Source organism: Pectinophora gossypiella, chromosome 28 (assembly GCF_024362695.1).
Source record: "Pectinophora gossypiella chromosome 28, ilPecGoss1.1, whole genome shotgun sequence".
Lineage (NCBI taxonomy): Eukaryota > Metazoa > Arthropoda > Insecta > Lepidoptera > Gelechiidae > Pectinophora > Pectinophora gossypiella.
In genome coordinates, this window is record NC_065431.1 from 3,603,788 (window position 1) to 3,629,497 (window position 25,710).

General features: G+C 38.0%; 2 protein-coding genes across 2 annotated transcripts in view; one reads left to right on the plus strand and one right to left on the minus strand.

Moving 5' to 3' along the window:
* LOC126379084 (serine/threonine-protein kinase BRSK1) overlaps positions 1 to 25,710 on the minus strand; it is a gene marked incomplete at its 5' end in the record, with an annotated part of 47,918 nt that overhangs the window by 9,141 nt on the left and 13,067 nt on the right. The window contains 15 exons of the mRNA XM_050027646.1: positions 1,860 to 1,941; positions 2,285 to 2,389; positions 4,612 to 4,781; positions 5,928 to 6,038; positions 6,716 to 6,805; positions 8,452 to 8,550; positions 9,519 to 9,590; positions 11,640 to 11,705; positions 12,863 to 12,924; positions 13,628 to 13,701; positions 14,397 to 14,529; positions 14,820 to 14,884; positions 15,630 to 15,764; positions 16,376 to 16,474; positions 16,898 to 17,014. Of these exons, the coding sequence (XP_049883603.1) occupies positions 1,860 to 1,941; positions 2,285 to 2,389; positions 4,612 to 4,781; positions 5,928 to 6,038; positions 6,716 to 6,805; positions 8,452 to 8,550; positions 9,519 to 9,590; positions 11,640 to 11,705; positions 12,863 to 12,924; positions 13,628 to 13,701; positions 14,397 to 14,529; positions 14,820 to 14,884; positions 15,630 to 15,764; positions 16,376 to 16,474; positions 16,898 to 17,014 (1,480 nt within the window). The remainder of the gene's footprint in view (positions 1 to 1,859; positions 1,942 to 2,284; positions 2,390 to 4,611; positions 4,782 to 5,927; positions 6,039 to 6,715; positions 6,806 to 8,451; positions 8,551 to 9,518; positions 9,591 to 11,639; positions 11,706 to 12,862; positions 12,925 to 13,627; positions 13,702 to 14,396; positions 14,530 to 14,819; positions 14,885 to 15,629; positions 15,765 to 16,375; positions 16,475 to 16,897; positions 17,015 to 25,710) is intronic.
* On the plus strand, positions 22,363 to 25,612 carry LOC126379133 (kinesin-like protein KIF23). Its single transcript, XM_050027769.1, has one exon. The coding sequence runs from the start codon at positions 22,462 to 22,464 to the stop codon at positions 25,081 to 25,083; it is 2,622 nt and encodes an 873-aa protein (XP_049883726.1). The 5' UTR covers positions 22,363 to 22,461; the 3' UTR covers positions 25,084 to 25,612.

The following is a 25,710-nucleotide window of genomic DNA, read 5'->3' on the forward strand; positions in this document are numbered from 1 at the left end:
TATAATAATTATATTAGCTAGATGCACCTATTTTATCCAATTCATTATACTATTTTCAGTAATAAATCTTAATATTTTTTATTTTATAACTACTTCTTATTAGATAACTGTCAATATGCTGCTTTTCAATTTTTATTATGTAATGTAAATAATTGGAAATAGGTATATAATACTTAGTAAAAGTAAAATTACGTGTCTGTGTGTAAACATATATTTACTTTTTTATTTATTTTATTTATAATTAAAAAATATATTTTTAAAGCATCCTTTTATAAAAATGCTCGTCAAGACAAACAGATGAACCCAAATTCAATAAGTTTACGTTGTTCCTTCATCAAGTTCCAGTGATCACCTTCCGATTACGTCATTCATCAGATCAGCTCACTGCCACCAAAATATTGCATTGTCATCTAACGTACATATCTCGGCAAAATATTAGCGCAATCGGATATCTTCTCGGGGCAGGGGATGCTGTCCTTGTCGTAACCACAGTTGGCGTCGTGGGTGGTACCCAAGTCTAAAAAGGCAAATAACATATTTAGTTATTGATGACATACCTAGGTATGATTGAGGTCTGGAAGTGATTATCTGTTTTCACATAATTACTTTTCACAATAAAGTCTAAAATGAAACTAAGGTAAAGTATGGGGCCAGACCCACCGGGAGTTACCGATACTGGGTAGGCGAGGGATAATGGTACCGGATTTATCCGAGATTGTACCGGGTCTTCTTCCGAATCACTCATTTCAATCCCTAAAATGATAACATCCCATGGGTAAAAAATACATACATATATTTAGTACGTGGCTCCCTGGGGAGCCGACGGATTTTCTGACATTAGTTCTAAAAAATAACAGCCTGTATAAACTAAAATGGCGGCGTCAGTTATTCCGTGGTTGATTTATCAACTAAAATAAAATTTATACGTACATATTTTCATGAACTAATTACATAATTCGATTCCTGGATAAATTTTAGATAAAAAGAAGCTAGAATGTTATAAGAATTTCATTGAAAATACGCAATAAACACTTTGCGAAAACGCGATGCCCAATCGCCAATTTTACTGAGTTACTTTTTGATAATTCCTTTGAAATTTCAGGTTTCTTTTGATAAATAAACTATAATTATAATAAATACTTACCTTTTTTACCCGAGGAAATCCAAAAAACACAATATTATTCACAAGATGTGCAAAAATGTGCACCACGCGCAGCACGACTTTTCGATTCCAATTTTTTAGCAGTAGAGTTGAAAAGTTCTTCGTATTTGGTAGCATTATGTTGCTCACTTCATTACCTTGTCAAATATACATAATACAAGCCAATATCTGCTATAATAACTAAGAAATAAGCGCGAAATCGGAGCGCAGTAGGGTTGGCTCTTTGGGGAGCCGGCGGGAGTTAGTTGTTTTTGACGCTGGCTCTTTCAGGAGCCATCGGGTTGCGAAAGGTTAATAACCATCAATCCGCACTGGGCCCGCGTGGTGGTTTAAGGCCCAATCTCCCTATCCATCCATAGGGAAGGCCCGTGCCCCAGCAGTGGGGACGTTAATGGGCTAATGATGAATTACTAAATTGTATTACAATATTTTATTTTGAACCACAAGTAATCAAAGACAACTTGCAGCTACTTCCCCTCAATCAACCGGAGGGGGTATGGAGCATACTTCATCACGCTGCCCCACTGCGGGTTGGTGGAGATATTCGGGCCAGTAGCTCGGCGTTGGACTTAGCGTGCCTTCCGAAGCACGGAATCATCTTACTTTTTTAGACAATCAGGTGATTCAAGCCTGCAATGTCCTTACCAAAGGACAGTCTCACAAAGTTACATGATACATACATAAACAAGTAAGTTACCTGATAATAACGTAAATGTGATAGCATATAAATATTCTTTCCCGTTCTCTCCCGGCGCCTTCGTAATCGTTGAGATGTCCACCTGAAACGTTACAACCACAGTAAATGAAGAGTATCATCGTAAAGAAAAACTTTAAGGGATAACTCAGAGCTTGATTCTGAGTTAATATCTAGTGGAATTTTCCATCCCAACTAAAACTAATTAATATATATTTTTTTTGTTTTTTTTTTATTTGATATATATTTTTATTTATTATTTTTTTCCCTAAAAAAGTAGCATGGAAAATGCTGCACCGACAAGAGACGATAAGAAGAAGAAGATTAATTAATGTGTACAATAAAGAGTAATTTTACCAGGGTTGATAGGGTTGGTAATCCACGACACAACCCACACGATAGAAGGAAGAGTTTAACAAGAAACTCACCTGAAACCGCACATGCCGCTGGAACATGGCCGGTGCGTTGGACCCTCGCTTGTACTCCACCCGGAACGACATGGGACTGAGCACACTGTGCGACAGTTCTGCTATCTGTAAATCAAATCAAATCAATTTATTTGCGAGAACACATAGAATACAAAAAAGGTGGCAAAATAATTCAAATAACAATATTGTGATGTGTTCGGCCTGCATGCAGGCGTACAAATATACATAAAATAATAAAAAATAAAGAAATAGTACTTTGAATAGGAAAATTATTGAAAATATACTTATTATTAAAAAATTACAAAATTTAATTATTTTTATGTTCAAAATGGTGCTAATTCCTGTAAACACCATCTAATTTTATTTTAGGTTATATCTGTCATTTTCTTATCCGCCGAAAAGGAAAGGGACGGGTAATCGACAAGCATAAAATTTATGGAACACACGTCAATTTTAAGCACAAATCTAAAACAACCGTTTAAAAATTCGCCCGGGTTATTCATTTATTTACTCATTCTTCCTAAAATTAAGAGCTGTCAATCATCCGTCCCTTTCCTTTTCGGCGGATAAGAAAATGACAGGTATAACTTAAAGTAAAATTAAGAGATGTCTGCAGGAATCGGGGCCATTATTCCTTCAAATTATAGTAACATTTGTCCATAAGCCATTTCGTTAGGTTATTCTTGAACTTGTTTCCAGTCAGTATTTTCAATTCGTTTGGCAGATTATTATATAATTCAATGCACATATTTGATGCATTTCTTTGTTTGGAGTAAATCAAATTGCACACTATTGCATATTACTTTAAACCTCGTATCCACTAGTGGATACGTTGCACAACAACAAGTTGCCAGCTCAAGGGCAACATGTTGCGCGGATTGTTGTTCGTTTACACATCATAGTTTCATCATCACCAGCCCATTACCGTCCCCACTGCTGGGGCACGGGCCTTCCCTATGGATGGATAGGGAGATCGGGCCTTAAACCATCACGCGGGCCCAGTGCGGATTAATGGTTATTAACGACTGCTAATGCAGCCGGGACCAACGGCTTAACGTGCCTTCCGAAGCACGGAGGAGCTCGAGATGAAAACTTTTTTGTGGTCACCCATCCTATGACCGGATTGCGAAAGTTGCTTTACTTCAACAATCGGAGACCGAGCGCGTTTACCGCTGCGCCACCGAGCTCCTCAACAGCATAGTTTGTTGAGCATCAATTGTTGTCGAGTGGAGATATGACACGCAACAACACTAGTTCATCTATACATTGTTTTAAGTTCACGCGGTTATTATCATAATTAAAACACATAACAACGGGTATCTCATCAGTCATCCCGTGATCATGGCACTTGCACAGTGTCGTAATATCGGGAGTCTCATATCCCTACTTTAAACGCGGTAACAACCCGTTATTATGTGTTTTAACTAGTTCCTCTGTTGACACCACGGAATAGAAGAAAGTGGTTGGAAAGGCCCTAACGCGCATTTTGAATGAGAACCTCTGTCGCTTATTCAACGCCACTCTCTTTTACTACTACTCCTGTAAACAGATAACTACGATAGCTCTACCGCTTCTCAAATTCCACAGTCACTTTACCGGCAATGTATATTTTATGTGATAGGCTGCAATTTTATCAATACTTCTCGTAAGATACTGGATACGAAAGTAATTTTTTGATAGCCGATCATACTAAGGATTTAAGCTTTCCTGTGATAAGAGGGGATCTCTTTGCATGATAGTCGATATCATGTGTGAAACGCAATACATGATTTGTCTTTGCGGAGGGATATGGCGGACATTTGTCTCTTAATGAAGATAGCTCAAGGCTTAATTGATAGTCCACAGCTCCTCGGCAGGATTATGCTTGCAATTCCTTGTCGTAGGCTTAGGAATCCTTCATTGCTTCACATCCCTCGCTATCACACGAACTTTAGAAAGAACAACTTTTTACTGAGATGTTCCATCTTATTTAATAAGCTTGGTCATACCTTGAATTTGGACCTATTTGCTGGCAGCATTCAAGGTGCTAAAAAAGCACTTGTTAGACTTCGTTTCCTTTATTGTTTAGATATTTCTATTTTTAAGGTTTTTTCCATATGGTCTTAGAAACGTAATGTAAATTGTGTTTTCTTTCAATCTGTGGAAGCTTGTTAATGGCTTTTAGATATTAAGTTAGTATGTAACTTTGTAAATTTGGCTGTAAGCTCCCCAAATAAAATAAAATAAATAAAATTATGATTATCTAATTTGATTAGTTGGAAACTAGCCTACTCTCGGGCAATCATGGTATACCGTGCATTCCGAAGCAAGGAAGTAGTGCTACTTACACTGAGGAAGGCGTGTATGAGGTCGGCTTTGACTGTGGCGAGAGGTTTCCCTTTGACTAGTGCTGTGACGGTTTCCTCCTTATCCTGGGCTAGTAGTAGCGAGCCGAACCAGGACCTCCGAGTTAGTTCCGGGGACGACTCCGGGGTTAAAGCTACCTCTTCTGATGATGCTGAAATGTGAAATGAACGAATGAATACTTTAATTTAATTTATCTTAAGTGCAGTTTTCACTATAGCCGAGGTTTTTCTTGCAGCTTCTTTTCCCCGGCTATACAGGTTGTGATTTTTTTTTTTTTTGACGTGACTTATTGTAGATTTGCCGCAGATGGCATTAACTACTTGGCCGGACAAATGGGGAGCGCTGAAGGCTCTCACCCGGTGACAGGTTGTGAGAAGCTGCAGTAGTTTTAGGCGGATGAGACGTTCGTTATGTAAAAATTGAAGATTCAAAGTGTAACTATGTTACCTACTGAATAAATATATTTTTGAATTTTGAATTTGAATAGCCATTATAGAAGGCGATACGGCTCACCACTTATTACGTTGGTCGAACTGTTAGACATGATATCAACTTAGAATCATGGACTGTGTGGCGGACTCAACTAGTTGGCCAGCTAGTTCCGCCCACATGCAACAGATGGCGCCACATTCAATAATGCAGTCCTGAAACGCGATATCGAAGTTTTCACAGCGAGACGCATATATACAACTACCAACATGACTCAAGTGGATTGTCGATCCCTAGTCACACTACCAACTTTTGGCTAGCGGGGTACTATGCTCAGTTCGGTACCCCGAAGAATATCCTTTGACGGCAGCACAACCTTGCCGCCAAAGTCTGAATCATTCCTCAAAGTTTTCGTTACGATGTCACTAACACCCATACGTACAGTCATGAGCAATATAATGTACCCACTTTAGGACTCTGTCGCACTAACATTTATTTGACATTTAGTGAGACTTACAGTTCAATTTGTCAAAAAAGTTAATGTGACATGGTACCAAAGCGTATAAATATTAATGCTCGTGACCGTACTTGTATGGCTACCTGTACGTATTTGTACGGGGTGTAAGTGACGTCGTGACGAATACTGAGGGGGATGATACAGCTCATTATTCTGAGTTAATATCAAGTGGAATTTTCCATCGCAAAAGTATAGAATTGAAAATAATTTACAAAAAGCACACGAATTTTGCGACGGGAATCTGAATAATCCCTCTCAGTATTCGGTACGATGTCACTAACACCCTGTAGTCCTTCCTAGAAATATGTTCAATAATAACTAAGTATTTGTATCAGTATGTGGGAGGCTCACCCTGCATTTTCCTCCGGTGGAACCTCGGCGAGCCCAGGAAGGAGTTCTTGATGGTGGCCAGCCGCGCCCGCCACGGGGCCGCCGGCCCGCCCGCGGCCCCGCCCGCCGGACCTAAGTCAAGGGCGGATTACGTAAAACAGTAATTTATTTCCCAAAAAAAGCATAAAAAACTTATCAAATAAAATATACTTTATTGCACAGAACTGACTTTTCAAAACGGCGCTTGCGTGGTTTTCACTTTAAGGCAGTGACAGAGAGAGAGAGAGAGAGAGAGAGAGAGAGAGAGAGAGAGAGAGAAAATGTTTATTCAACAAATGTGGTTCCTAACCTTTTTAATGTCACTACCCCTGTGAACAAGTATGGAAATTGAGTTTACCCCTAATTTAAAATAATTAAAACCACACAAATTCGAACGAATATAATAATATGTTTATTATGTAAGTAAGAAAATGCACGTTTAGGTAACTAGTAAAGTAATATACTTAACTAGTGTGAAGGTTGAAATTGCTTTACATTCGCAAGTTTGACAATATTAGGTTCGGTTTCACTCAACGCGCATCTGATCTCATGCTCAACATCCAGACGGTTTTTGGCTTATGTTTTTAATGTAACAAGAGTTATAATACTATTTCGTGCCATCCAGTGTTACCCCCCCTATAATCTCCATTTTACCCCTGAGGGGATTAACTACCCCCAGGTTAGGAACCACTGCTTTAAAGCAACGATATGATTGTGTGCTTCCACACACTATTGGCTAGTGACAAAAAAAAGAAAATTATAATGCTTACCTGTCATAGTTCCCAGGTTAGGCAGGAACGAGGGCGCGGCCGGGGACTGAGCCGTAGTGGGCGGCCCGGGGAGAGACGACCGCTCGCGAACTGGGGAACACAAATGGGTCGTTCTTCTTTTTTATCGACAATAAAAAGACATTTTCTCGATTTATCGGATTTAACATCTTTAAAATTATAACGGCAATAAATATTTTAAAACATCATAATTATAAAGATGCGTCTGTAGAGGACTATTTAGTGGTTCTCTTTATCTTGGTAACATACTTTTCTTTGCAGGCGCATTCCAAAAAATATTGTGACAGAGTGGCCCTTTTCATCGGAGACAGCATTTCAATTTACCACTCTGTCACATAATTTTGTGAAAAACGATCAAGCTACGTTAATAACTAATTGAGGAACCGATTAGTATTTTGCTTGTATTTTGAGTATAATAAGATAACTATATTTTTGGACAATCAAAACATGAAATAAAATTCTAAAACATAACTTATCAGAAGCAGAACGAAGGACAGATCATTGTCGATAAAAAAGAAGAACAACCCAAATATGTTGTGTGAGGCATGGTACAATAAAATAAGATATTATGCTCAGTCCTATAAAAAACCGCCATTGCTAGCCGTTTGATGACATAAGTCTTACATGAGTATATTATCTCGTTTTTCACAGGGTCCGCTTACCTAACCTGAAGATTTTGGCAGGTCACAGAAGCGACTGCCTGTCTGACCATTCAACCGGAAGGGAAAACCAGCCCAATGCAGATTAGGTCACATACCTCCGAAAATGCATTTCTCGGGAATGTGGGTTTACTCACGATGTTTTTCTTCACCGCTGAGCACGTGATAATCATTATGATCCAAATATGAATTCGAACACAAATTCGACAATCATTGGTTTAGGCCTGAGCTGGATTCGAACCTGCGACCTCAAAGTGAGAGGCAAGCGTTAAACCAACCGAGCTACCACGGCTTCACACCGACTGACCGAGACGATAATCGGAAATAAACTTGATTTGCTACTAGCGACCCGCCCCGGCTTCGCTCGGGTGCAATGCTATTTAATGGATGTTATTATACATATAAACCTTCCTCTTGAATCACTCTATCTATTAAAAAAACCGCATCAAAATCCGTTGCTTAGTTTTAAAGATTTAAGAGTACATAGGGATATAGGGACAGAAAAAGCGACTTTGTTTCATACTGTGTAGTGATTTGAAAAGTCCCTTATCCAAGTCAATGTCATTCACCAGCTTGCTTCTCAAACGGGGAGCGTCGGTTCGAATCCGACCACCGTGTAGTTTTCACCACTCACTCGATCATTATGGACGGCGATACGGCTCACCTATCACGTTGGTCTAACAGAAAGCTCGGTGAGGTGTGCGTACTTAGTTCATCTTGCGATGGATGTAGCTGGATACCCCAATTGGGGATAAAGTGCATTTATGTTATGTGTTATGATATTAAAAACAAATTTTAAAAAAGAATAATGAACTATGAATAAAAAATGTCCTCCAGCTCACCACATCGAGGCAAAGTCCCCAGAATACTGGCCACACTGCCTCTCTGCACCGCCAAACTATGTTAACCTATGTTATGTGTTATTTTATGTGTTATGTTATGTGTTATGTTATGTGTTATGTTATGTGTTATGTTATGTGTTATGTTATGTGTTATGTTATGTGTTATGTTATGTGTCATGTGTTATGTTATGTGTTATGTTATGTATGTTGACTTTACCCCTGTGTGACTGCGAGGGACTCTGCGGTCGATGCGACACGGAAGACCCCATAATAGGTGACTCGTTGATAATTATCACTGCCTCACCCGGTTCGCCGCCTGGGGGTGAAGACATAATCAGTGTTATTACAAAAAAAAAGACGAAAAAGGTTTAAAATATAGTCCGTCCCACGAAAGAGGTCTCAAGGCCTGCATTTCATTACCTGAAATAAATGAAATTAGCTTTTACCCGAATTTACATTAATTAAAAAAAATCGAGGCTTTGTTTAAAAAAGGTTTTATTCAAATTAAATCAGATAGTGATTTTTTCTACAACTTCTTCTTCTTCTATCGTGTGGGTTGTGAGGTGGATTATCAACCTCATCAACCCTGGTGTCAGAGTTACTATTGACCCGCAAAGGCACCTGACATGACTCATGTAACGACTACGTACAGTAAGTAGTAACCGAGAACAACGGCTTAATGTTTCTTCCTAAGCACGGATCGTCTTACTTTTGGACAATCAGGTGATCAGCCTGTAACAAAACCTTTACAAGAAAACCTTTATTTTACATCAGAATTGTGATTTTCTTCAAAAAGCGTTTTTTACTATAAGACTTGACCGGATTAAGGAGATTAAGGGTGGTATTAATAAACGAATCTCAGCTGAGACTGTCCTCAAGATCATGCTCAAGTTCCTGTTTTATACAGGGTGTTAGTGACATCGTAACGAAAATTTTGGGGGATGATTCAGGCCATGATAAAAAGTATGGACATGAAAATAATTAAAAGAAAAAACACTAAAATTTTCATGAATTTCCCGCCAGGAAAATCCACTTGATATCAACTCAGAATCATGGTTCGAATAACCCCCCTCAGTATTCGTTACGAAGTCACTAACACCCTGTAAAGTTAACGCAAAGCCATCAAAGGTAATAAAAAGAACTGTCACATTGACATGATCTTGAGGGCAATCTCATAGCTGAGATTAGTCTATTAATACCACCCTAAGATTTTATTCTGAACCTCAGATGGCAATACCTACTTGGCCGGACAAATGGGGAACCTTATTATAGTACAGTACTCACTTATATTGAGACTTATAGTAGGGCCCGTGCTGTTGGCCCGCTGATGATGATGCTCCCGGACTGACGGCGAGGCTGCACCGAACAAGCAATGATAATCAAAAATCAAAAATTATTTATTCTGACAACATAAGATCCATAGGGTTAATGACATGCGATCATTCATTTACCACTACCTTCGGTATAAGAAAACCAGGTATGCTCAAAAGTGACAGCTAACATTTCAAGGTTAGCCCAGCTGACGTCATCCCGCCCTGGGTTGCCATTTCCCAAAAAAATAATTACCCACGACCAATGTTTTTATATTTGATTTGCCAGGAAATTTACTTACAATTTTAATTATTTTTATATATGTGACAAGTAATAGTAATTAAATATATTAGTCGGTAATTCGCTCAATTTTCAATAATAAAATTTACGACCTTGGAATGTTGGAGATACCAATTTAATGGTAACACAGTGGTAACACTTACGTCATCAAAGGGCTAGCAATGGCGGCTGGTTATAGGATTGAGCGTACCTGGTCTTCTTACACCATGCCACTACCGTAGATACAGCGCTTGATACAAAAATGCGGCGAAACCTTGGCGCTTGTTTAGCTATACATTCGTACACAGCGGTATATACATTCAATAAAATCGTGTCAAATTAAGAAAGTACGCATCGTCTTATTACGTATATTAGTGCGTGGTGTTTCGCAACGCGGTCGGGTTATACTGCGACTCGGATTAACCGGGAGTACTTGATTTAGTGTATTTTAAACTAAAATAATAATTTTGGTGGGTTGTACTGCGATAATTAAAATGTTTATAGTATGATAACATGCACAATGGTGCTAATTCCTGTAAATACCATCTAATTTTATTTTAAGTTATATCTGTCATTTTCTTATCCGCCGAAAAGGAAAGGGACGGGTAATCGACAAGCATAAAATTTATGGAACACACGTCAATTTTAAGCACAAATCTAAACCAACCGTCTAAAAATTTTACATCAGTCAATAACCCGACACATTCATTTACTCATTCTTCCTAAAATTAAGAGGTGTGAATCATCCGTCCCTTTCCTTTTCGACGGATATGAAAATGACGGATATAACTTAAAATAAAATTAGGCGGTGTCTCCAGGAATCGGGGCCAATGTCATTACTTATTAGTAATTTAATGTTCCATCCTTTTTTCGTTTTAAGCTTCTATTTTTGCAAGCTTTTACCACGCACTTCCCCGTGTTGTCAGTTCGGCGCCTAATCGCGCAATGAGGTAAAGTACTGTCAACGTCGCTATATTAACAGTAACTTAGCGTCCCACTTTTTGAACGCTGATGTTCAATCTACGGTAGTAGTAAATCTATGCTTGCGATAGTCACACACCGGACACTTCATACAAAACACCTCGTTTCACACAGACACTACACATTGACGTTATCGTACACGCGCATCTGTGTGTGTGACGTCTGACGCCATACGATTGAAGACTAAAGTAAGACCGAGGGGGTGAGGTAAACCTAGCTCAGCCGCTGGTGGGGAGCGGAGAGTTGCCGTTCTATACGTAGCGTTACTCCTTATTCTATGCTATTGGATATTATCCTAAATCAAACATAAATTATTAAATTCTGATAACTAACTAGAGACAGAGATCTAAACTTGTCAAAAATATTTTATTATTTCCATTTAACTGAATCATCCCCCTCTGTATTGGTTACGATGTCACTAACACCTTGTATAATATCTTAGTATCTGACTGATCTATTTAACTGATTACTATTGTTTATTTTTAATACTTATTTTAAGTACAATAAAGAGTTTTTGTATTCTATTATTTTTATGCTAAAATACTTTTTTTTAATCATCATCATTAGCCCATTAACGTCCCCTCTGCTGGGGCACGGGCCTTCCCATTGGATGGATAGGGAGATCGGGCCTTAAACCACCACGCGGGCCCAGCGCGGATTGATGGTTATTAACGACTCCTAATGCAGCCGGGACCAACGGCTTCACGTGCCTTCCGAAGCACGGAGGAGCTCGAGATGAAAACTTTTTTTGTGGTCACTCATCCTATGACCGGCCTTAATACCGGCCGGACTTTTTTTTTTAATAAAGATAATAAATAATGTAATGGTCCTCACCGAGCGGCGAGCCGGGCGTGGCGGGGGTGCCCCCTAGAGAGGACACGCGGGGCGGCGCGTGCGACGCTGCAACAAATACCGCATCAGTACGTACTCTTGTTATTTTTATTTATCACACATAAATGAAAAGTGAACATTATAACATAGAAAAACATTTATGAAACAAATAAAAGAGAAGGTGCAGGTCGTGTCGTATCAGGAGGTGAAGGTTTTGGCGGGAAGAAGAGAGGAGTGGCGATTACTCCACCAACAAGAGAGCAGCTCTTAAATAAAGAGAGTGTTAATGACACTAATTTTATCACTGTGTTTGTTTAAAATTAAACGGATTTGTATTTTTAATTGAATTTTTATTTAAAGAAGCACACTGTTACAATTAAGGTTTGAAGGAAGAGAAAGTGTTGCCATGGATAAAAAATATATGTCTATTTATGACTTAAACAGAGAGAAGGGAAAAGTGACAAAGATTGAGAGTTCTTGAGGACAGAAGAGACAAGATTGGACACTTAATAAGACACGACGAATTTATTAAAAACATCATAGAAGGGAAGCTACAAGGAAAGAGAGGAAGGGGAAGACCAAGAAGAGCTTACATGGAACAGATTAAAGAGAAGGCGAACGTCGTGTCTTATAAGAAACTCAAAAAACGACTGCTGTCTCTAATTTACTTTGCAAGGCAATTTTGGACTTTTCGCAAAAGGTTTCCTAACAGTTTTAATCTTCCTCTATCGTGTGAGATAAGATTCTCTTTATTTGCCATAAATGCAGTGTGACAGATGTTACAAAAAAATATAGTTTACCGTGCATTTAAATTACATAAATCATGCAAAATTTATAAAATTTAAAATATAAAAGTGTCAATACAAAGGTCCTATTATGAACCAAGCTCATCGACCATGGTGGCAGGGTTATTAATGAGCCGCCAAAGGCCCCTGACATGGCTCATGTTACGACTACTTACTTACATCAGTAAGTAGTAACCGGGACCAACGGCTTAACGTACCTTCCGAAGCACGGACCATCTCATCTTTATTTTGGACAATCAGGTGATCAGCCTGTAATGTCCTAACCAAACTAGGGATCACAAAGTATTTTTTGTGACACGTCCCCACCGGGATTTGAACCGGGGACCTCAAGATCGTGAGCTCTACCACTCTACCACTGGACCACGGAGGCCGTTATGATGCTACGTTAAATAGGGTATACAATAAAAGTATGATAATCACCTGGTGAACTGGCGGACAGCTGCGGCGAAGCTCGGCCCTCGGAGCGCCGCCCTGACGACGACCTGCGAGGGACATTATCAATCAATCAACATATTTTCTCTCTCTCTCTCTCTCTCTCTCTCTCTCAATTAATAATACTTCATTGCACAAAGACATGAGTATAGGCCATGTACAAACGAGTACAATAGGCGGCCTTATTGCTAAACAGCAATTTCTGCCAGGCAACCTTAGGGAGAAGGAACAAAAAGGTAAAATTTTATTTTGTTTTTTATTTATTATGTGCATCAACAGCAGTAGCAGCAGATAATCATTTATGATCCAAACAAGAATTCGAAATCAAATTCGACAATCGTTGGTCGTAACGAATACTGAGGGTGGTGATTCAGCTCATTATTCTGAGTTAATATCTGAGAATTTTCCATTGCAAAAGTATAGAATTGAAAATAATTTTAAAAATTAAAAAAACATCATGACTTTTGCGACGGAAAATTCCGCTTGATATCAACTCAGAATCATGGTCTGTTTCATCCCTCAAAGTTTTCGTTACGATGTCATTAACACCCTGTAAATCCTCATTGTTATTAGCTTTATACGTTCGTATTTGTACAGTCATGGGCAATATAATGTACCCACTTTAGGACTCTGTCGCACTAACATATTTGACATTTAGTGAGACTTACAGTTCAATTTGTCAAAAAAGTTAATGTGACATGGTACCAAAGCATATACATATTAATGCTCGTGTACACTAAACATTACCTGTACCTGAATTGTGATCTTCTTGGTGTGATTGGCGACCCCTCACTGATCTGGCCAAAGTGTGCTTGTTGTCCGTTCACCTGAAAAGTAAAAAAAAAGGGTTTAATAAAAAAAATAGCTGAAAAAATTCAGGCGGAATGAAAAAAAATGCCGCCGTGGAAGTAGTTCTTGGAAGAATGCTTGACTCATTGTGAAGTCGCAATTTCGAATCCCAGCACGGGCCCAAACCAATGACTTTTGAAATTGCTTTCGAATTCATGTTTGGATCATAAAATGATTATCACGTATTCAGCGGTGTAGGAACACATCGTGAGGAAACCCACTATAAACGAGAAATACGTTTCGGAGGTGTGTGACCTAACCTGCATTGGGCTGGTTTTCCCTGCGTTTTATAAATAACATACATACCAGAAACTCACACCTATTTCCTACCGGGGTAAGCAGAGACTATGGAATTCCATTTGCTTCGATCCTGACACACTTATCTTGCTTCCTCCACATCATTAACCACAAAACACCACTTGGTATTAATTATTTAGATTATCCAATGAAGAAAATAACCGTCCCGTTCCCGCCAAAAAGTCCTAACCATAGACATTTTTTTTTGTTTTTGTTTTGCCCGAAGGCAAGGCAAAGGAAACTATGCCCATACAGCCATGTCTTAGGTATTTTTTTAAACCATAGACAGACTAAATATCATTGCCAGACCAAAATCTTTTTTGTTTCAAACTTTTTCTTTTTTTTTAATCATGTAAAAAGTAATAAGTCCGGTTACCCTGCAGGTGTCGAGCCGCTTCCGCGGCGGGTCTACGGCGGGCGGCAGCGCGGGCCGCGGCTCGTCGTCCCGCGCAGGCCGGCGCCGCTTGCGCTCCAGCAGCAGGAAGTAGATCACCTTCTCCGTGTTGTGGCTGCCAGGACACGTACACACATGATCAATATCATGTACCCACATTAGAACCCTCTCGCACTATCATACACAAACAGCCTATATACGTCCCACTGGGCACAGGCCTCCCCTCAATCAACCGGAGGGGGTATGGAGCATACTCCACCACGCTGCTCCACTGCGGGTTGGTGAAGGTGTTTTTTCGCCACCGGGATTCGAACCTAGGGCCTCCAGATCGTGAGCCTCATATGAACGACTTTGATGTGACCTATTTAAACTCCCAGGTGTGCATTAAATAAACATAATACTCACTGTGGACTAAGCAGTTCTTGAATCAATTTGTCTCGTTGTTTGAAACAACCCAAACTGCAGATTGCCTGAAACATAAAAATATTTTGTTACTAAACACATTCTATAATGTCACAGTGACAGTGTATGTTTTCATACAAATCCCATAGTAATCAGTAGTAGTACCCATAGTAGTAAAAAAAAAATCATAAGCAACTAGAATTAAGATTAAACATAGTAAGCAACTGTTAGCAAATAAGTCATAGATTAATAATAAAAACTGTAATAAAAATGTAATAAAAAAAAGAGTAACCAACGTGAAAATAAAATAAAGAAAAACCTTGTGTCCATCCCCTAGGCTTAAGAAATAAAGTAGGAAATAGGAATGCAAAGAATGAAAGATGATGAATGAAAGTGCGAGAAGCATAAAAGCGAGAACTTGTATGGGAATAGAGGCCGGAATGAATGCGTGCTGAGTGTAGGGCCCTATTGGGCAAATAGATATTTAAGACATCCACGGAAGTTGATATTTATGTATGTAGTCTTAACAAGGTCCCTGCCTATCCTGTGCGGCAGGGGGACGATAAAAAGAAAAAAATCCCATAGTAATTTCTTATTGTATTGATATCTCATGGTTTCCAGGATTTGTGCCCGGTTAATGGCAATAGGTCCCCTTTTCGTCTCCTTTTTTTTTATCCAATTTATTATCAAGGCTTGAGCCATTCTTGGTGGTTGAGCCCAGTTGGTAGAACGCTTCATATATCAATTCTATCATACTTATTTCTATTTGCTCAACAGTATCGTTACGATGTCACTAACACCCTGTATAGATACCTGTAAGACGTCTGGGTCAATGGCGTCGGCTGAGGGCAGCACACGCGTCTGCACCACCTCCATCATGGGTAGTTCTTGCTCCAGCTCGCCTCGTCCGCCCGCTGTCACCCACGGATGCCGGGTTATCTCTGCTAACTGCAGAGATGACAGACAGTTGGTTAGTTAATAATCTTATTATCAATATATCACAATGCACAATTACATCTTTCACCGATAAGATCAAAATAAATAAAAGCAATATAGGTAGCAACGCATATAGGTAGCAACGCAGAATATCGGATTCTATACATAATGTGATCCAAATATCAAGTAACAATGTGATAATTACCTATTTTCTCATTACTACTTGGTACATAAGAAAATATAATATATTAGTATGTTGCGACTTATATTGCTTCTCTTTATTTTCATAAAAATAATATTGGCTGGAAGATGTGACTGCAAAATCAGTGTTATATTTATTAATATAATATTATAAAGTTTGGTAAGAAAACTTATTTTCAATCAAAACAGCTTTTTTTTTCGTAACTCAGATGGGGTACACTCCACATTGCTCCACATTTAAAAAAAAAATTAACATGGATTTTAGCTGGACAGTATGAAAAACTGTCAAAATTTAGGAACACTCAACAATGTTTCCTATATTTGACCTTCTAGTGTTTATCCTCATTGTAATGTGTAGAAGCTTTTTCTTTTCTAAGCAAACAGACCATCTTTGCTATCTCCTATAATATGAGTCAACATACCGTCATCCTCTTCTCGGGGTTCACCTCGATCATGCCACGTAGCAGCTGCTGGCAGTCCGGAGGTACGAAGTGGGGTACGTGGAACACTCCACGCTTCACCTGAAACATTGCAACATAGCATCACGCCTGTATCCCCAAAGGGGTAGACAGAGGTGTATAGCACACGCACTCTTCGCCAGCTATGTGAAACATTCCACAAGAAAATGATTGTTGATTATGTTGTAATGGCATGTAATAATGGTTGAAGCATTATTTAAAAAGTCAAAGGCTGCCTGAATGAAATTGCTGTACTAATAAGGCCACATATTCTGCTTTATGTCAACTAATAGACTATAATTTGTGAATGAGAATTACCTATGAAGATTTTTTGTGATTACCCTACCAATGAAATACGTAGTTTTCTTAAAATGTATGTTATAGTAGAAACAATTTATGTAGAAATAATGTTGCTTACGCATTAAATAGAGCGTTTAACACCCAATATAAATTTTATTATGAATAATAATAACAAAAAACACAAACCTTTTCGAGTAACTGTCGTAGGTTATCGTCATCGAATGGTAACGCTCCCACCAGCAGAGCGTACAGGATGACTCCACAGGACCACACATCTGCTCTCCGGCCATCATATTTCTCACCCTGAAGTCAAGAAAAAACATATCTTCACAATCTTTTTCGAATTTTCCGATAAAAACATCGATTTGTTTACATTTGGTTCTTGTGATTATTTGGCATAGAATATAATTGAATCAAATTATAGACAGAGATAGCTTCTAAGATAAATTTATGCGTTTGATTTTCTTATTGGCTCTATTACCCTGAAAATAAAACACATATTTTATCGTTCCTTTTTACGAAGTTACGTTGCATATGATGCCTAAATTTAATTAATGAAAATCAAAGACCTTGTATAGAATAGACGGATAATATTTTAGAGTGACGATCAAACTATCACAGCTCTCTTTCTTCCCTATGGCAACAATCTCTGTGGAAAAAAGAAACAAACATAGACAAACACCGCTGTCTAGAACGTCAGTGTTTACCGTTTTGAGATGTTGTGGTAGTCAGCTGGATACCAAACCTGCCGTTAGTTTTTTGGTGTTTTGGGACATTATTTTAACTTTTTATATAAACAATCTGTGAAATAGTTATTCATTATGAACCATGGCTTGCGTAGCTATTGGTTGTGAGAGTAGAATGGGTGTTATAATGGAGAACGATCAAACAATGTCTCACCATGGGTAAGTTATCGACCACATAATACATGTTTGTGTGCAAGAAATACATTACCTGGTCTGGTTTTTGTAAAGTTTATTGAGCCCTAAACACGATGCAGACGCATATTTTCAGCAAAGCCGTCACATTTGTACAAATAATTGATTTCACATTTTACGTTAATCAGCTTTGACAGATCATGTACCCAAAGTGTTATAAGTAGTGTTGTCCTTTGATATCGATAACATAATATTATGTTTGAATGTAACATCTACATGTTGCGTTATTCTATTCACGTTTTATTTATTTTTCGACCTGTTTCCGATTTGGATGAAGATTACATAAAGATATTGTATTTTCCAGATTTCCTAAATATCCTAATTTACGAAACAAGAAATTAAGAAACAATTAGATTCAGACCATGAAACGAGATAATTCTCTCTTCTGAAGGACGCCTTCTCCTTATTTAAGCCTGTGCTAATTACATTTCGATGTATCTTGCTTTCTATCGAGCAGGATACCAAACAAAAATATTACATAGAGATGCAGTACCAACAATATTCACTCACATATCTCACATAAGGTGAGTTTAAGTTTAGTTATAAGTTTATAGATAAATTTGCAGCTATTTCGTTTTTGTATTCTACATTAGCATGGAAAAAATATTTCAATACAATACAAATATTCTCTATTGCACAAAATAATTAGTATGAATAACTATTTTGGTAATTACCTGTGATTATTCCTTCTATAAATAATTAGTATGAATAACTATTTTTGTAATTACCTGTGATTATTCCTTCTATGTGCAATGTGAGAAAGTGAACAAGAGGAAATATTTTTTTTTATCACCAAAAGTCGGAATTGTTCAGTGCTTCGTAGTCATTGTATTCTAACTATATTGAATAAAAATCTTATAAAGAAGTATTTGCTTTTATTCTTTAATCGCATTGAGATAATCCCCGAAATATACTAGAAGGTCGTCTACTTCTTGTATCGAGAGCCGATTCGATTTCCGGTCAAGTCAATGAAAAACGTGTATTTAATTTTTATAAAATGGTAGGTATGTGATTTATAGCAACCAAAGGGTGGCCTCAATGTCGTATTAAAATGATACTATAGTATATGTGGACTAGATGGACCGTCCTCGACCTCCTCGGCCATAACACCTTGCGAAATGACATAGATTCAAAAATGATAAATTGACCTTTAACAAGTTTGTCCATGATAATTACGTTGAATAAGTGGTTCTGAATCTGTCACCGCAACGTACGGTTCTTCTTAGGTATCTTTCTATCAGGGTACAAATAGGTATCGTTTTAACTAATTTACTTGTGGTTCTACCCACCCAGGTATGGATACTAGGTCGTTATTTCTGTATTTAATTAATCATTCAATGTGTAATGTATATTTTTTAGATCTTGGACTAACATGAAATATTTAGCCAATAATAATGTCGATAAAGACATGGAACGGCACTAGTGGTTCTGATACAAAAACATATACTATAGGTACGTTTCTATAACAAACCCGCTACACGAGTACAAAAGACGTTACGACGATAGTATATTTATCTCTTTTTAACTTATGACGGCTCACATGAGTGCGAAAGACAAAAGCTATGTTTTTCTTTCGTCTTAAATATGCTCCGTCTATTCTATACAAGGTCTTTGATGAAAATGCATATTTAAATTAATTTAAAATTATATGAAACCATAATCAACTAATTATTTACTAATCCTGTAACATATTTTTGTGTAAACGATGAAAATCAACACTATAAAGTAAAATAAAACAAAATGTGCTAATTGAAAATCATAGAACGGAACGTGCTGAAGTTCGTTATAGTGGCAGACTTGCAAATTCATTTACACCAACATACCGATAAAAATATAAACGTCATGAATGGGAAACTGTAATGCACGACCATGATAAAGCCCAACCGAGTAATGTACATCCAAATATTCCGTGACCATATGTACACGGATTATCATCGCGTACATTCCGTGGCTGCGAATTAACACCTTGGACAAAAGCGACACAAGGTGATAAAGCCCATCCAAATATTCCGTGTACACTTCCTCCTATTGGTCGATCGCGCTCGTCGCCTATTGGTTAATTGATCAATCTATTATTTGTGGTTGTGCTACGTTTACACGCAGTAGGAATGTCCTCTATTAAGATATAGCGAGAGAAACGGTGTCAAACAGGCTTGTTGGTAACCTCGTTTGTTTTTTATTCTATTTTTATACGTTTAAATAAATGTACGAACAAACGAAGAGCCGTTAACTTTTATCACAGTATGTTAGTATATCCTAATAATAAACAGTTTATAAAAAAAAGTCTGGAGGTTTGAAAGTTGTTTTATCAAAATGTTTGTCAGGACTTAAAGTTTGTGGACAGGAGCCATGCTTACCAGCTGTTCACGTTTACAATAATACATAAACTCAGTCCCGTGCACAATCCTTTGTGGGGTAATTAAATTAGAACCATTTGTTATAAGACAATTTTTGATACAAATCTTAAGTCAGATATGGTTGCCCAATCCGTAAGCCAGGAAAATACCCGAGAAGACAGGCAATTGAAGATATTCTACATTTTTGTATAAATTGATCGGTAGATTAACAAGGATTGGTTATGTAGATAATGGATTGGTTAACAAACCATTCCCTCATACTAGACTCTTTTTGTCAGAAAGAACCTAAAATCATAATTGCCCAGTCCATATGACCCAAAGTCAGGAATAACACAATTTCACTGTCTATTTTTACAATATGCCAGTGCAGCGAAGACAAGCAACTGAAAATATTCTATATTATTTTTACAAGACTAATAAGGATTTTGTAAGGATTGGTTATGTGATAATAGATTGGTTAATAAACCATCACCCGACATGGGTTAAGTCTTGAAACCTGGCCATATAATATAATACAAAATAAAATGAAAGTCCAGTCATTTCAGTAGGTAATTAAATTTACACATTTGAAACAGTTTATTTTAATATTTTATAATTACTTTTATAAGAGCATATTTATATATTTATACCACAGACCAAGTAGAGATGCTACGCACTAGACGGCAATGTTCCATGGTAAAAAAATTGCTCTGTGGAAACTGCTCTTATAGAACATGACAGCTCTTTTTTTTAAATTGAATTATATGCCTTGGAAGTTAGTAGCTTTGGTTGGTAGCAATTTTAGCCTTTTTCAGCCTAAATCACCTCCCCTTTTCACCCTATAAAATTTATTTTCAATTGGAAGGGGAATTTGAATATGATGAGTAGTGCTATTTATTATTTTACGTATGATGTAGAGCAGCATAACCTCAACATTTACATGATGATGAATCCTGTGTGATATTCCTTCTTGATCGTCAGAACTGAAAAGAGATTGTTAATTTGAATAACATTATCTGTATCACATATTTGAAATGTCGTTATCAAGTTAAGTAACTGGCTTTTTAAATAGCCAACATGGTTCAGTAGTTTCTTCTATTTACTAAAAAGGGTTAGTACCTATATGAGCTAATTTTGAAGATGTCACTTATCTTGTAACATTATATTATAATAATACTCATTACATACCTAAATGCTCTCAACTCATTTCGTATTCAACAAAATAATCTCAAAGTAATAGTAGTGGATATATAAATAAATTCCTCTTTATGTTACAAGTTTAGATTGTCTCACCATCTCTTGACCGTTTACTTTGTGAGGAATTTATCAGTTTTGGGCTTTTTATTCAATAAAATTAAGTTAATTATTGTATTTTATTATAGATGCGACAGAATTTGGGTTGAAGTTATTGTTATTTGTTTTGGTTTTCCCCAAAGGGTAAGGCAAAGGGAACTATGCCCATACAGCCATGTCTTACGTATTTTTTTTCTTGATGATTAATGTAATGATGAAAGGTGATGATGATGAAACCTAAGCCCCCACCCTCGGAGTAGACTCCTACTCCGAACCCCAAACGAATTAACTCAAAAGTCCGCATAAACTAATTAAAGAAACAAAAAAAAAAGTCCGAATTAAAGAAACGAATTAAATAAACGAATTAATAAGTAATGAAGCGGCTTGTTGGAACGAAGCGAAAATAGGTAGGTACACTTCGTTTATTAAATATTCAGATATAATAAAACTATCGCCAATGTTTTCCGACTAACTTAATGCGACCATTAAACACCATTTCGTATTAATTATTTAGATTATTCAATGAAGAAAGCAGCCGTACCGTTTCCGTTCCCGCCAAAAAGCCATATAATGTGGTCGGTTTCAACAAATAAAGCTGAGGGCACTATTGGGCCTATATTTTGTCCTTGTCTAACATTATGATAATAAAAAATTGGCTAATGTAGCTACACGGTTAACTAATTAAAACGACGCATAGCAATGGAGTTTTGTGTCTATGATACTGACCCCTGATTGGCTGATAGAATAGGTGGCCGCCATCTTGGCTTCCAATTATTTGGATGTACATTACACGGATGGGCAATCCGTGTACGGACTGATAATTCGCAGCCAATATTTTCCGACCATGGATTGTACACGCACGTATTCCGTGTACATTGTTATGTACACGGATTATCAGGTCGTACATTACGTGGATGTACATTAACCGGACTCTCATGAATGGCAGTTATTACCCAACAAATTTGAGGCGTTATTTGTTTCAACGAGTGAGTGAAGAAGCAATACACAAAATTTTGATGTACAACAAAGACAGCGAGATTATCGATTAGTTATATAATTTAGAATCGTTTTATTTATAATTTCGAAAGACCGTTGCTTTGATTTTGTGAACCGTTGAGAAGTTTTACTCTGAAATAGTGTGAAATAAGTTATAAAACGTGTGTAGTGGTGATTTTTATACAAAATGAAGTCCGCAAAATCGAAACAGAAGTTAAATGAGCTGCGTACACCGGCCCGGAGTAAACAAAATTTGGCTCCGGGTGAAAGGGACCCTGTGCAAGTATTTTGCCGATTACGACCCATGCAAAGAGACTCAGATATATCGTGTATGAAGATATTATCTCCTACCACAGTATTACTCACGCCTCCTCCGACAGCGTTGAGTTATAGGAACGAGAATATAAAATCTATGAAATACACTTTCAAAGAAGTATTCGCGCCTGAAGTTGGTCAACAAGAAGTCTTCGATAAAGTCGGTTTACCATTAGTAGAGGGTCTAGTTAAAGGTAAAAATGGTTTACTATTTACCTACGGAGTCACTGGCAGCGGTAAAACATTCACAATGACCGGTGAGCCTCAAAATTGTGGCGTTTTACCGCGAGCCCTTAACATTATATTCAAAACGATAAATGACTTACAAGCGCACAAATATGTGTTCAAACCAGATAAGATGAACATGTTCGACATACAGTCTGAAGCAGAAGCCATGTTGGAGAGGCAACAGGAACTACACAAGTTTAAAACAGGCAAAAAGAACAACTCAAACCCAGATTTAGCTATGTCATCAAATGATGTTACTAAAATCGAAGGAGTAAACGAAGACAACCAATACGCAGTCTTCGTAACTTACGTGGAGATTTATAACAACAGTGTCTTCGACTTACTAGAAGACGGGCCACCAATCTGTAAGAATTTACCTGTGAAGATTATAAGAGAAGACGCTGCACACAATATGTATGTCCATGGGGTCACCGAAATTGAAATTAAATCTGCCGAAGAAGCGTTTGATGCTTTTTACTTGGGACTGAAAAGGAAACGTATGGCTCATACAAATTTGAATGCGGAGTCAAGTAGGAGCCACTCCGTCTTCACTATAAGACTAGTGCAGGCACCGGTTGATGAAATAGGAGAGTCCGTTATCCAAAACAAGAAGTTTCTATCAATCAGTCAACTGAGTCTCGTTGACTTAGCAGGCAGTGAACGAACAAACCGAACAAAGAATACTGGGCAACGACTCCGTGAAGCTGGTAATATCAACAAGTCCTTGATGACGTTAAGGACTTGCTTGGAAGCGTTACGGGAGAACCAAATCAACGGCACTAACAACATGGTGCCATATCGCGAATCTAAAATCACTCACTTGTTCAAGAATTTCTTTGAAGGTGAAGGTCAGGTCAGGATGATTGTCTGTGCTAATCCCAGAGCTGAAGACTATGATGAAACTCTTCAAGTGATGAGGTTCGCCGAAATGGCTGCAGAGGTGGAAGTCACTAAGCCACAAATACATGATGTTGCCGCTTCAATGGGACTCATGTCTGGAAGACGTAAAGCAAACAGACTGTTCACGGCAGCCAGAGAAAACATTATGAGAGCTGAAGCTAAAGATCTAGAGTTAGACCTGGGTCTAGTCTACAGTCTAGGCCCTGACTTCCCAAGTTTAGAGTTGAACAGTTCCCAAGCAGCTCATATTATCAAAGAACTGATGGCCCATTTGGAAATGAGAATCAGCCGTCGCGAGACTTTGAAGAGAAGCAAGGCAGTCAAAGACGAAAGGCTCCGCTCTGCTCTCCTGGACTTAGAGAAGGAATCGTTAGAAGTGCGGAGTGAGAACTCCTCTTTAAGAAACCAGCTAGTGGCATCAGAAAGAAGAATCAGAGCTTTAGAAGAACGCCTAACTTCGACGGAAAACGCGTCGCTATCCCATCAGCGAAAGTTGGCAGAAATGACAGAGTACACGTCTTCTCTAAAAAGAGAACTACAGGAGAAAGACTTGCTTCTAAACCAGAATAAACTTGAGAAAGAGAAGCAGAAGAAGATTCTAGAACGGAAATACAACTACAAAATCGCCGCAGAACATGAGAAGGCGAAGGAAATAAATACAGAAGCCGAGCGTTTAAGATTCGCTAACGAAGAGAAAGAAAACCGCCTTCGGATCATAGCCCAAGCTTTAGCAGTAGGAGACAATGTAGAAGCTCACAGGATTACAGGAGACATGGCCGCTCAGACTAGCGTCAAAGACTTCACGCCAGGCTCAACTCCTAGAGCTTTGCCAGCCCATTTACTGACTCCATTCAGCCAACAAACTCGGGAGACTAGAGAAACTAGGGACACCCCAGCGTCTTCGAGACGAGGAGTGGCCGTAGCCAACCCCAGACACCGCAGATCGTTATCAGCTGACGGGAAAGGATGGGTAGAACACGCGCCTAGCAAGATGGTCCCAATGGGAACCGTTTTAAAACCAAGTATTCACAATAGCAAAGTTGTCAACAAACTTAAGAGCGTGAAAGACATCGCGAATTCGAAGACTTCGAAATACTGTCTGATTTCTCAAGAACAGGACACTGATGGGGAGTTGGAAACAAAATTGTATAAAGGAGATGTGGTCCCAACTTGTGGCGGAGGCGCCCAGGTGATCTTCAATGATGTTGAAATGCTGAAGCAGTTTTCTCCTAATAGGGAATCAGTGTCGACGAACAGAGTGTCTGGGTCGTGTGCCCGTCACTCCGCCAAGAGAAGGGACACCGGCTGTTCGCCACCGCAAACTCCGTCGAATACGAGCAAAAAGCAGAGAGTTGATGATGATTAATGTATAAATAGATAACTAAAATATAATCGTAGTTCATATTGTTCAAAAAGATTGAATTTCGAGCCCTTTTTAGAGGTATAATACTTTTTTCCTCAAGGTTTTTCAAAATCAACACATAACAAAAATACATTTAAATTATTCTGAGCATTTGAAAAGTCATTATTTCTCTTTATTTTTATAAAGGGTGATATTTATTGTTATTACCATTCTTCACAAAAAGTAGACTTAGTTTTCACTACAGTTAATTCTAAAACTTTTTGAACTAGGTTTATACATAGATATGTATCTGTTAAAGTGATTTTGTAACTGACTTATAATTTTTGTTGTTTTCGTAAAAACTACATGTAACACTAGTGATTAAAGTTTATTTAACTGTGATCAAACCATTAATAATGTTAATGAAAACAAATTCCTGTGAACTATGCAGGACAAAGTACTATTTTATATTTTTGTGAGGTGCGAGAAATGAGGATGTACTAAATAGGTGCCTTTGCAATGGCTAACTTGTTAAATGAAAAATGGCGACCTCAAACATTTATACCAATTGATTTTTTCACAATTGTAAACTAACAATGAATTTATCTTAAATTCACAAAAGGAATATCCAATAAATTGATTTTTCCTATA

Coding starts and splice junctions, on each gene's coding strand:
- LOC126379133 (XM_050027769.1), top strand. CDS start 22,462: ATGAAGTCCGCAAAATCGAAACAGAAGTTAAATGAGCTGCGTACACCG.